Source organism: Bombina bombina, chromosome 5 (genome assembly GCF_027579735.1).
Source record: "Bombina bombina isolate aBomBom1 chromosome 5, aBomBom1.pri, whole genome shotgun sequence".
Taxonomy (NCBI): Eukaryota; Metazoa; Chordata; class Amphibia; order Anura; family Bombinatoridae; genus Bombina; species Bombina bombina.
In genome coordinates, this window is record NC_069503.1 from 363,274,040 (window position 1) to 363,288,440 (window position 14,401).

At 34.8% G+C, this 14,401-nt stretch overlaps 1 protein-coding gene across 1 annotated transcript in view; it reads right to left on the reverse strand.

Annotated features, from left to right (window-relative positions):
• SKAP2 (src kinase associated phosphoprotein 2) overlaps positions 1–14,401 on the reverse strand; it is a 560,398-nt gene that overhangs the window by 397,268 nt on the left and 148,729 nt on the right. Inside the window, exon 4 of the mRNA XM_053714166.1 lies at positions 8,395–8,496. Within this exon, the coding sequence (XP_053570141.1) occupies positions 8,395–8,496 (102 nt within the window). The remainder of the gene's footprint in view (positions 1–8,394; positions 8,497–14,401) is intronic.

Below are 14,401 nucleotides of genomic sequence, written 5' to 3' on the forward strand. Positions count from 1 at the left end.
CTTAGGGACCGTCTGCCATAAGTCCCGTGTGGTGGCGTCTATTGGAAACATTTTTCAAAATATAGGAGGGGGTGAAAAAGGCACACCGGGTCTATCCCACTCCTTGTTAATAATTTCTGTAAGCCTCTTAGGTATAGGAAATACATCAGTACACACCGGTACCGCATAGTATCTATCCAGCCTACATAATTTCTCTGGAATTGCAACCGTGTTACAATCATTCAGAGCCGCTAAAACCTCCCCTAGTAAAACACGGAGGTTCTCAAGCTTAAATTTAAAATTTGAAATGTCTGAGTCCAGTTTACTTGGATCAGATCCGTCACCCACAGAATGAAGCTCTCCGTCCTCATGTTCTGCAAATTGTGACGCAGTATCAGACATGGCTCTATTATTATCAGCGCACTCTGTTCTCACCCCAGAGTGGTCGCGTTTACCCCTAAATTCTGGCAATTTAGATAATACTTCAGTCATAACATTAGCCATGTCTTGCAAAGTGATTTGTAAGGGCCGCCCTGATGTACTTGGCGCCACAATATCACGCACCTCCTGAGCGGGAGATGAAGGTACTGACACGTGAGGAGAGTTAGTCGGCATAACTTCCCCCTCGTTGTCTGGTGAAATTTTCTTTACATGTACAGATTGGCTTTTATTTAAAGTAGCATCAATGCAATTAGTACACAAATTTCTATTGGGCTCCACATTGGCCTTTAAACATATTGCACAAAGACATTCCTCTGTGTCAGACATGTTTAAACAAACTAGCAATTAGACTAGCAAGCTTGGAAAATACTTTTCAAATAAATTTACAAGCAATATAAAAAAACGTTACTGTGCCTTTAAGAAGCACAAAAAACTGTCACAGTTGAAATAACAATGAACCAAATTAGTTATAGCAACCAAATTTTCACAGTAAATGCATTAAGTTAGCAAAGGATTGCACCCACCAGCAAATGGATGATTAACCCCTTAGTACCCAAAAACGGATAACAATTTAATATAAGCGTTTTTATCACAGTCAAAACACAGTCTCACAGGTCTGCTGTGAGTGATTACCTCCCTCAAAACTAGTTTTGGAGACCCCTGGGCTCTGTAGAGACGTCCTGGATCATGGAGGGAGAAATAGGAAGATTGTGACTGAATTTTTACTGCGCAATAAAGCGCCAAAATAGGCCCCTCCCACTCATAATACAACAGTGGGGAAGCTCAGTAAACTGATTTTATTCATAAACAAACGACAGCCATGTGGAAAAATAATGCCCATAAAGTTTTATCACCAAGTACCTCAGAGAAAAACGATTAACATGCCAGTAAACGTTTTAAATATAAAATTATGAAATGTTATTAATAAGCCTGCTGCTAGTCGCTTTCACTGCAGTGGAGGCTCAAATATAAGTTAAATGTATACAGTATTTTCTTAGTGAAGTTCCATTCCCTAGAAATACCTCAGTGTAAACATACATACATATCAGCCTGATACCAGTCACTACTACTGCATTTAAGGCTGCACTTACAATACATCGGTATCAGCAGTATTTTCTCAGTCAATTCCATTCCTTAGAAAATAATATACTGCAACATACCTCCTTGCAGGTGAACCCTGCCCGCTGTCCCCTGTTCTGAAGTTACCTCACTCCTCAGAATGGCCGAGAACAGCAAATGGATCTTAGTTACGACCGCTAAGATCATACACAAACTCAGGTAGATTCTTCTTCTAATGCTGCCTGAGAAAGAACAACACACTCCGGTGCTGTTTAAAATAAACTTTTGATTGAAGAAATAAAAACTAAGTTTAACAACCACAGTCCTCTCACACGTCCTATCTATTAGTTAGGTGCAAGAGAATGACTGGGTATGACGTAGAGGGGAGGAGCTATATAGCAGCTCTGCTTGGGTGATCCTCTTGCACTTCCTGTTGGGGAGGAGATATAATCCCATAAGTAATGGATGACCCGTGGACTGACTACACTTAACAGGAGAAAGTTCACAACTGTACTATATAGAAGGTTCTTAATAATGTGACAGAAGAAATGTCCCTTTACAAGTTAATGAAGAACCTGATACCAAAAGAAATACAATAGGTGGATTAGCAATATTCATCTTGTAGAAGGCTGGAAACAAAGCAACCTAAATCAGAATGTATTACATAAGCCATGTACCCTAGAAAAGAATCTCAACCTGTGTTCTAAATGAAAATACTTGCTGGAGACAGCATATAAAGCAAGCCTCAATGGGCTTATGGCACCTTACTAAATGAACCTGATTAAGATTTTCAAAAGAATGTATTTTCACCTCAATATCTCCTGTGAAGGTAAGGTCTCTAGTCCTGAGAAGCTTTTAAACTTTATGTAGTTATGTCATAATTAATAATAAAACTGAGACTCCAATTTATGATTAGTCTGGCTGTTTGCATAAAAGTTGATAACATTAAGTGAACCCTCATGTCTCTCCAGTTTCTTTGCTGATGATCCTGTCCTCATCTTGGAAGAGAAACTGTCTATAGGTGTCAACACTGTGGGTATCAATTTATTTATTCTTTTCTTCATTTAAATATTTAATATTTTCCTTTTGAGATTGCCTTGTTTGTTTGTTTTTTGTTTTTGTAGTGTTTAAATTGGCATTATGGTTTTCTTTCCACTGATTAATAGGGATCCTAGTTATTATTTTGTATGTATTTATATAGTTATACATAGAGTGCATCCTCAATGTCTTCATTACCACACTGTAACCCTGCAAAATGGTAAAATAAAAGATGCTTGTGGTTTGAGACAAAGAGGGTGTGAGGCTGGTGGTAAGCTCTGCTCCTTTTCAAAATAAGAGTCCCAATAAGACAACTCCACTGACCTCATTAGATTACTGCCTCAATTAAAAATAATGGCAATCACGCAGCGGAAAATCAAAAGGATTTTCAAAACAATTACTTTAAACTTCAATCAAAAGGTAAAATTTGAAAATACCCAGATTTAGGGCTAGATTGGAGAGCTAAATTATCACACACCAGCAAACGAGCAATTTTTCCCATTTGTAGGTGCGCAATGATTAATCAGCCATTAAAATCAGCAATTAGCGCTCATAAAATTAACCAGAGATATGATCTCTGGTTAATTTTGTAAAAATGCCCCAAATGCCCTCAAAATAGAGGGCATTATAGTTTTTTATTTATAAAAACGTGGTCTATGGGAACTGTGTGTTCCCAGTAAATATATATGTATATGAATATAAACAGATGTATTTATGTGTTAATATGTGTATAGTCATATACATATATATTTAAAAATATGTCACAATTGCTGCGCTACTTACCCCTTCGCCCCTCAGAACGAGGCTTCCATTGAAGTCTATAGAAGCACACTATTGTGAGCACAATGCTTCTTATCAATGCAAACGTGAGCTCGCGTTTGCATTGCGCTTTACTTGTAATACCAGCGCAGATTAGCGTGCGCTGTTATCACACAGTGGAGCTCTAATATCGATTGCATGCAAGCGATATTTAGTGCTCCACTCATACTCTGGCCCTTAATAGTTAATTTTTGTACCAACAAAATGAAGCATTTCAATGAGGCCAATTTATTGGTGTTTCAAGCATCTCCCAGTGGGTCACTGTCATTTTGTTGCTGTAATGGTTAAGTATAGCAGTTATATCTTTTTTTTTATTTACTAATTATTACAAGCAAATTTATCAAATAATTAATAAAATATTGCACTAAGCATAAAATAACTAATGGCAGGGGAAAGAACATTTGTTTCTATCAAAGATTAAACTTCCCAACAAATTTGTGCAGAGCATTCAGCATTGTAACCTTATTACTATTGACAGAATGGTCGCTGTTTATGTTATTGATAGGGTGCAGTAATATGAGTCCCTTGGTAGGTATCATGCCTAACATGTATCAAAATAATTTTCTTAAACTACCACAGATGTTCTGTAGAAATAATAACCTTTTAATAACGCCTTGGAAGCTAAAGAGGGCTCAAAACTCTCTAGTTGCCAAAGAGTTAAACAAACTTGTTTTAGCTCTATGTGTGTATATATATATATATATATATATATATATATATATATATATATATATATATATATATATATAAAAATATATTTTAAATTAAAACATTTCTGATGGGTTTTTTTGGGGGTTTTTTTTTAAGATGAGTAGGCCGAATATTTTGGTAGCTTTTATATAAAAAAAATAAATACTGGGATTTTAGAAGTCAGTTTAAAGGGACAGTTTACTTGATTTTTAAAAAATAGATAACGCTGTTGGTTGTATACTTTATAAACACTACAATTGCCTGTTTTTAAGCCCCTACAGACCGCCTTTTTTCTCAGTGCTTTTTATTAGCTTTTTAAATCTTGAACAATAGCCAGTTCATGTGTACCATACAAATAACAATGTGTTCACTCCTGTAGAATAATAATGGTTATAAATGAACCAGCAGTAATTGGCTAAAATGCACTGTGATAAGGGGCAGTCTGCAGGGGCTTAGATACAGATAATTGATGAGATAAAAAAGGTAAATTAATATAACAGTAATGGTTATGTTAAACTGGGGAATGGGTAATAAAGGGATTTTCTATCTTTTTAAACAAATAATAATTTTAAAGTAGACTGTCCATTTAAAAAATACATTTTAAAAAACATTTTACTTCTGCTTAAGATAAATATGCATCCACCCCATGTTATTAACCAATTAAGTATTTTGCAAACTATCTAAATGATTACTTTATATGGTCATTTTTATTATGCTAAATGATCTTAATACAATGTAAAACTAATTTGACACCTATGCATCTGAGCATCTAGGAATCATCAATCCATGCAAAATTTAATGCATAAATTGTTTGTTTGCGGGTGAAATATTAAAAATACTTTTCTGAGTATGAGTTATCATTATAGAAATCTGCACATCAATAAAATAGGGATACTATTATAACAATGTGGCTGGTAAAAATGCACTTGTCAACTAGATTGCACGTCAATAAGAAAAAAAGAAAGAAGCATAGTCAAAAATCAATTATCTCACTTCTTTTGTATAGAAAAGCCGAACACCTTTCAAGCAACTGGTATTAATGAGGAGACATGACTATAATATCTCCATCAGTTTTTCTGACAAATAGGTGACCGCGCTAGTCCCTGATTGAAATTCCATTAATCTTGTGCATCAAGGTCCAACGTAAAAATCTAAACGCCTACCCTGCACCTTTATCAGCTCCCAATAACCTGCGTATGAACTCACCCTGATAGCACATATGAACTTATGATCTTCCCATCAATCAAACATTTCAACAGATAAATAAGATATTGTTTTGAAAAATAAGTCTGCTGTTTTTGTGCCTTTATTATTATTTGTACGGCAGTCATTTTTATCCTATTTGTTTGTTTGCATGTGAGGCTTCTGTACCATGCAAATACATTCATTTTACTCTTAGGCTGTGATTTAATTGCAGCTAGCAATCAAGTTGAGGCATCACCAAGCTGAAGTGTGCTTGAATTTCATTAGAAGATATAACTTATGCTACTTTCCTATAGTACCCAATAAACCATAAAGAAACCAAAACACATATGGCTTGAGGGAATAACTGGAAAATTAGGTGGCCATTGGGGAACCGAATGAACTTTTGAACCAGAGGAACAGTGAGAGAGAAATATTAAGCAGGGGGAGATTCAGAAACGCACACAGAAACACAGAGATTTGACCTTTTCTGTACCCTTAAAATTATATTAGCATTATGAAAAATGCATATCATGTTTAGCGTTTATAATCTATCAGTGTATATACTTTGTTAGGGCCTACCAAAAAGGAAAAAAAGTCCAAAGGACAAAACAACAATAAGATGTAATAACAGACCTTGCCATGACCCGAGATAATTTAGTTTCACTCATTGTTAAATCTGTCTGCTATAGTTAATACAAGATTACGCAGAGGATGAAGAATTAAAAAAAAATATATGATTTAGGAAATATTTATGTAGCATTTAAGAAAATGTTTTTCTTTTTAGATTAATAGAATTAAAATAAATACATCTGAATGTATTAAATATACACATACACAAATATATGTATGTATCTATGTTTATGCATATACACATATGCAAATAAATTGCTACACAGTAGGGAGGGTGCTAAATTAGTCACAATCAACCATACTTTTGTATATATACACACACACATACATATTACCAGCTCAAAGAAGCATTTGAAGACCCCTATCTCAATTAACATTGGAGAACTCTTAGTGCACAGAGGTCTGAATAAGACGTGAAAATAGTTTAAAAAAAAAAAAAGCAGGTAGACCTTATTCAGCATCAACTTATTTTAGGTCAATAAACATACATACTGTGTATATATATATATATATATATATATATATATATATATATATATATATATATATATATATATATATACACACACACACATTAAAACATTTTTATAAATATTATTCCAGAAATTTGGTAGAGCATAGAAATTATAGGTTCCTGGAAAAACCTGCAAGCATTTTCCATACAAAGAAAATATGAAAAGAGGAAAAAATAAACACACACACACACATAAAAAATATTATTTGTAGTATATTATGCTGGAATTTGTATTATTGGTACTTTTTTGTTGTTGTTTGTTTTTCTTTTTAATAAATAAATACAGGCAATTTGCAACCACTAAGACTATTTTTGTTAACCGTTTATTAATGATACAAATAGCTCAAATAATTCATATTAAATATAATACAATACTTTTTTTGTATAGGAAAACACAGATTAAAAAACCCCAAAATAGAATATGCTAACCAATCCTAAATTCTCATGCAGAGTTTTGAAGATGAAAAAATGTGTTTCTCAGACTCATTGCCTAGAATATTTATTACACATGCATGCGTTTCACTTATCCCTGTTCTGCAATAGACATAATTTTATACCTCATAAAGGCAATTTATGAATCCAACGGGAATGATCTTGATAACATAAAACCTTGAGTGCTCTGTTGCAGGAAGCATATTTTAGTTTGGCAATTGTACTTAGAGACAGAGTGGCACTGTGTGATCATTGTATTATGTCAGAAAACATTACTCACCCATAACTTTATAACTAACTTAGAATGCCTTCACTCAATGCATGTAATTAAATTGCATACACACAAATACAGGGCCCATAGACAGTATTGAAAATCATTTTTTACTAAATGCTTTCTTATACAATATTATAATTTCCCGCAGTTTGGAAAAAATATACTCTGGAATAATGAATGAAGGCTTACTACATATTTTTTATAAATGTACTAATTAGTCCCAAAAAGATCTGAACGGTCATGTAAAATTACATTTGCATTGTTCCATATACTATCCATTTTATAACTTGACACTATTGTGTTTATTATTGATGTTAATGGATAAAGTAATTAAAAATAGCATTTTAAATGTTATCTAATGTGCTTGAGAGAAACCTTGGCGCAGATTTGTTCTTTAAAACAGATACAGTACATACTAACTAAGAAGCATCTAAATCATATTTTGGCTATCAAATATGTCAAAGATTTACTGTTTGCATATAGCAAACATTTAAGTTAAAATGACACATCTGTAAATATATATTTAAAGATTCTGAAAATATAATTAAAGTACTATAATGTTAATTTTGAGTTAGTTAGCAATAATGCACATTGAATTTTGGTGTGTTTGCCTAATGCTTTAATTTCATGTATTTTTAATGTATAACATGCTATTGGTGATCTAGATTTAACTCTTGTCTTAATTTCATAATATAGAATATATTGATATATTGGGATTATCATTTGCTTATTATTTCTATTCAATAAATACTTTTAGTTTATTTTAATATTCGGAATTATATATATATATATATATATATATATATATATATATATAATGTGAAACATAAAATTTCTGACATATTCTTCAATGTACAAGATTACTTTTTAGTTAGTCATAATTTGAAGTTAATGTTTAATTTACACTTTTTTCTCTTTTGATGAGAACCATGGTTGCAAATATTCCAAATAAAGATACATAAAATCAATGTGAATTATTAATAATGCTAATGTATTTAACTTAAGTATTAAAAGGTTTCTAATCTGAGATCCATACAAAAAGAACATGATATAAAATTCAAATTAACAAAATGCAGTTTTCTTATGTCACTAACAGATCTCTATAATATTTAAGGACCACTAGAGAGTGCTCTTCTGTTCCAAAATGACTTCATTTGTGGTAACAAAATGACTAGGATGTCAGCTGATGCAGCTTTTTTTGTAGTCACTCACAATGACATGACTCAGTTGCTAGGAATCCCATTGCACACATTTATAGCAGTAAAACGATATATATATATATATACATACACATATACACATATATTATATATATATTTGAGTAGAATCATACCGTCAGATGGCAACTCGTCATCCTTATCGCGGTCAGAAGCAAGCGACACTGTATCATGAGGCTGTGATATCCCATCATTGTCTTCCAAATCTTCTGCTTCACCTGAAGAAAAAAAAAAATCAGATACTTAGGTGTGAAACTCTATTGATATCTTCAATATATATCAGCATAATTAATTGTTGCTGCACACAACTTACCAATCAACTCATAATCATTGTATTAAGGTAATAATGATAAACATGTTTTCTATTATGGTAAAATGTTAAGAGATAATTATCTAACAATAATTATCTTTATAGTAATATATATATATATATATCCACATTCCATATATGTCAAAGTATGTATTTGATGATATTTAATTATTTAGTAGGTTTTGAAAGAGAGGTCCAAAAGTCTCAGTTCACAACATATTAAAATTATAAAGACTAAAAATAAAAAAATATTATACACACACATACATTATATATATATATATATATATATATATATATATATATATATATATATATATATATATATATATATATATATATATATATATAAACACACAGACATTCACTCACACACACAGCCATATTTGGAGCTCTAAAAAACATATTTACCCTAAATGAATTGCATACAATAAATATTGTCTGAAAGAGCCAAATAATTGCAAGATCTTTTAACATGCTGATTACACATACTACAGACATTTAGGGCGAGATTACAAGTGGAGAGTTATATGCTCCTACTCAAGCGTTAACTGCACTAGAAGTAAGCTTTTTGTGTGTGTCGGCTTGCACTTGTATTACAAGTTAAAGGGACAGTCTACACCAGAATTTTCATTGTTTTAAAAGATAGATAATCCCTTTATTACCCATTCCCCAGTTTTGCATAACCAACACAGTTATATCAATGTACTTTTAACCTCTGTGATTATCTTGTATCTAAGCCTCTGCAAACTGCCCCTTTATTTCAGTTCTTTTGACAGACTTGCAGTTTAGTCAATCAGTGCCTGCTCCCAGATAACTTCACGTGCATGAGCACAGTGTTATCTATATGAAACACGTGAACTAACACCCTCTAGTGAAAAGAGGTGGCCTTCAAGGTCTAAGAAATTAGCATATGAACCTCCTAGGTTAAGCTTTCAACTAAGAATACCAAGAGAACAAAGCAAAATTAGTGATAAAAGTAAATTGGAAAATTGTTTAAAATTACATGCCCTATCTGAATCATGAAGGTTTATTTTGGACTAGACTGTCCCTTTAAAAGGCAACTGTTTTCAATTGTGTTCCAACCCGACGTGCACAAAAAGCCAAACTTACTACAATATATATATATATATATATATATATATATATATATATATATATATATATATATATATATATATATATATATATATACACACACACACAGTATATATATATATATATATATATATATATATATATATATATATATATATATATATATATATATATATATATATATCCCTCAGTTTACGCCGGGGTTAGGTTCCAGAAGGAATGGTTGTAAATCGAAACCGATGTAAATTGAAACCCAGTTTATAATGTAATTCAATGGGAAGTGAGGGAGATAGGTTCCAGATCCCTCTCAAAATTGTCATGAGTAACACCTAATACATTATTTTTAAAGCTTTGAAATGAAGACTTTAAATGCTAAACAGCATTATAAACATAATAAAATAATCACACAACACAGAATATATAATTAAACTAAGTTAAATGAACAAAAACATTTGCTAAACAGCATTATAAACCTAATAAAGTAATCACACAACACAGACTTCACTTGCATTTTTCTGCAAACAGTTCTTTCTATGCATTCCAATCTGGACTGATTTATAGACAGGAAGATCTTGTTCCTTTGAAATCTGCTCGATAGCTCAGGTCTGACTAAACTGATTAATTTCAGCTTGCTTGGCTTTGCTGCAACACAAGCAGACAGCTCCAACTACTGGCTATTTTAATAAATGCACTGCTTCTCAATGCTTTTCAATAGCAGTCACATGACTGGAAAAAAAGGTTGTTATTCTGAAACGGTGTAAATTGAACCGTTGTAAAACGAGGGCCACCTGTATATATGTGTGTGTGTGTGTGTGTGTGTGTGTATTACATATGTATACATATGTATTTTATTATTATTCTTTATTTATAAAGCACCAACAGATTCCGCAGCGCTGCCCATGGGTACAAGGATAAAAGTACAACGGAGAAACAATACAATAAGACAACATTTTACAGACAAATAGAGGGGGAATTGATGGCCCTATTCCCTTGGGAACTTACAATCTAGATGGGTAGGAGGATGGGAGAAAGGAGGTGGGGACTGCAAAGGTGAGAATGATATTAGTGGGGAGATAGATGATATACAGCAAACAAATACATCATGCTGAAAGTTCCTTTATGTGTCTGCAGCACTGAGCGCCTCACGGCAGAACGCTATTTTATCACTGAGGTGACCTTAGCCAATAGCGTGATAGCTATTCAGCATAATGCCAGCTGGGGGACACAGCTATTGGCTAAGAGGTGTAAACGTCACCTCATTGAAAAAAATTGCGTTTTGCTGCGGGCGTCTAAAATGATCAGTGTGGCGAACGCTGCAGATAAATAAAGGAACTTTCAGTATGAAGTATTTTATACTTCATGACTGAAAGTCCCTTTTATTTGCTGCACTGGTATTACTATCACTTTAAGTGTAAAATTATAAAACAATATTAGAGCTCTAGTTCCGTAACATCTGGTATTAGACTTGACCTGACTTAAAGAGTATCACATATAAGGCTCTACTACAATCTCACATTTACAAATATAAATGTCCAGGGACACTTTGCAGCAGAGCAATCTAGCAAGCACGATACTGAATTATTGACCATGAGGCATGCCCAAAAATGGTTTCCATGGTTTTGCTCACTCTGCTCCACTCCAAAATACCTAATGTTAAAGGTCCATTACAAAGATAAAAGGCCATGCTCTAACTTTACCACTAGTGACGCTGCAACTCTATGTGTTTAACCCCCACAAATAGGTTAAACACATAGTTAAAAGTACCACTTGGGACCAGAAAACAACTGCTGGTCCAGAGTGGAAAATGTCACTGATCCAATCAGGAGCACTAGTCGCACAGCTGGTTCGGCTCCTAGATCAGCATTAGTTGCACACAGGCAGGTCCTTGAGCCTATCTAGGTATGCACTTCACCAATGGATTCTATGAGAACAAGGTAAACTTGCTAGAAGTAATTTGGAAAGCTTTGTTTTTTTGTTAATTTCATGCTCTGACTAGTGCTGACTATGTCCCTTTAACTGTAACACCTTACTACAGTAGGTGCCTTTGCAACATACCATAAATATCGTATAATATATATATCTGGTGTCAGAGATTTGTGTAATCTGTATATTTTCAATGGTATGATTTCTTTCCCAGTAAAATTGGGTTTCAATAAAGTGCCCCCCTTTTTTCTAACATTATCAGTACATGGTGTGTGCAAACAATATTTTATATACTTGTGTATCTTTTTATAATTATCATTTTGTAAACTTTGAAGCACAAAAAACTGCAAGAATAAATGAAAATGTTGTAGTTAAAAAAGGAGAGCGCCACACACTGAGAAATGTATAACTAGATTTTATGCCACTAGTATATACTAGGTATATAATCACTTGATTAAGGGCCGAACTGCAGCTGTTTTTAGGAACAAGAAAGGTTGAATGAGAGTATACAGCAAATATAAACTAGAAATACACAATGTGTAGAAAAAAAACCACTTTATTTTACTGACAGACCATGTCTTAGAACATTTAAAAAGATATAACATAAACCTATTCACAAAGCAATAGTATTAAATGTTGCTATTGAATATAGTCCTAACACATAGGTTAAAAAACTATTTGCACAATGAAGGGCAAATTAACGTTTATGAGATGAAATGGAGCACTATTGTCCCCACTTTCATACAATTTACAAATTTACAACATACAAATATGCAGTATTAAATCACAAGTATAGAAACCTTTTAAAAAACTAAAAATCATAAAGTACTCTGATAAATGAAGAGCGAGAGAAACTGCAAACACTTGCCTGGCCAGACTCTGTGTATACGTTACCACTACTAGTTTCAGAGCCACGCCCCTTCCTCAGGTGTAACTGAAAATGGGTATGATTATAAAATAGGTTTGTACAAGTTACAGAGCATTAAAAAAATTAGCATTCTAATTTTAACTTCATTTTTTATTAAATGTGAAAAAATCCATGTTTACTTAAATGGACATGAAACCCAATTTTTTTCTTTCATGATTCAAATAGCACATACAATATTAAACATCTTACTAATTTACTTCTATTATCTAATCATTTGCTTTTTCTTTTGCTATCCTTTGTTGAAAAACATACCTAGGTAGGCTCAGGAGCTGAGAGCTAGCTGTTGATTGGTGGCTATAAATATATCCCTGTTGTCATTGGCTTACCTATGTGTACTAGTTCCCAGGAGTGCATTGCTGCTCCTTCAATAAAGGATACCAAGAGAAAGAAGCAAAAAGTGATAAAAAAAGTACATTGGAAAGTTGTTTAAAATGGTATACTCTATCTGAATCATGAAAAATATGCTGGGTTTTATGAGCATATGCAATCTTTATTATTAAAAATAAAGCATTCAAATAACCAAGGTTTGCTGGCAAACATTGGATATAAAAAGGTTTTCATGTGGTCAAGGCTGCTGAATTAAATACAGTATATTTAAAAATCATGTGACATGCAAGAAAGGTGTTCTGATTAGTCAGGGTGCTCAATGAGCATTTAAAGGGGCTTCACTGTGTGAAGTAAAAAATAACAATTAGAAAAAACATGCAAAAAAATTATTTATGCATTGTAATCATTTTGATTCTGAATATCCTAGACAACCTACATATCCTATATAATAAAAGGCCAAGTGTGTTTGTCCGAAGCTGCCATGTGCCGTAGATACAGCACGAGGACAAACACACCTGGCATTTAAGTCCCTAGCCTAGCTAATCTGCGCTCTGCGGCAGAAGTGGGCATGGCCAGACGTGAGGGGGGTGGCTGACGTGAAGGGGGCATGACCAAATGTGAATGGTCATGAAGAGGGCGTGGCCTGGAGTGAAGGATGCGTGACCGGGTGTGGATGCGCAATAGAGGGGAGAGTGATAGAGAGGGGAGAGAGATATAGAATGGGGAGAAATAGAGAGGAGAGGGGGGAGAGAGAGGTGGGAGAGAGAGGGGGGAGAGAGAGAGAGGGGGGAGAGAGAGAGGGGGGAGAGAGAGAGAGGGGGGGGAGAGAGGGGGGAGAGAGAGAGAGAGGGGAGAGAGAGAGGGGAGAGAGAGAGAGGAGGGGAGAGAGAGAGAGGAGGGGAGAGAGAGAGAGGGGGGAGAGAGAGGGGAGAGAGAGAGGAGGGGAGAGAGAGAGGGGAGAGAGAGAGAGAGGAGGGGAGAGAGAGGGGAGAGAGAGAGAGAGAGGAGGGGGGAGAGAGAGAGGGGGGAGAGAGAGAGGAGGGGGGAGAGAGAGAGGGGGGGAGAGAGAGAGAGGGGGAGAGAGAGAGAGGGGGGAGAGAGAGAGGGGAGAGAGAGGGGAGAGAGAGAGAGGAGGGGAGAGAGAGAGAGGGGGAGAGAGAGAGGGGAGAGAGAGAGAGGAGGGGAGAGAGAGAGAGGAGGGGAGAGAGAGAGGAGGGGAGAGAGAGAGGGGGGAGAGAGGGGGGGGGGAGAGAGAGGGGAGAGAGAGAGAGATGGGGGAGAGAGAGGGGAGAGAGAGAGAGGAGGGGAGAGAGAGAGGGGAGAGAGAGAGGGGAGAGAGAGAGAGGAGGGGAGAGAGAGAGAGAGAGAGGGGAGAGAGAGGAGGGGAGAGAGAGAGAGGGGGGGAGAGAGAGGGGAAGAGAGAGAGATAGGGTAGAGAGAGGGGAGAGAGAGAGAGAGAGGAGGGGAGGGGAGGTATACTCTATCTGAATCATGAAAAATATGCTGGGTTTTATGAGCATATGCAATCTTTATTATT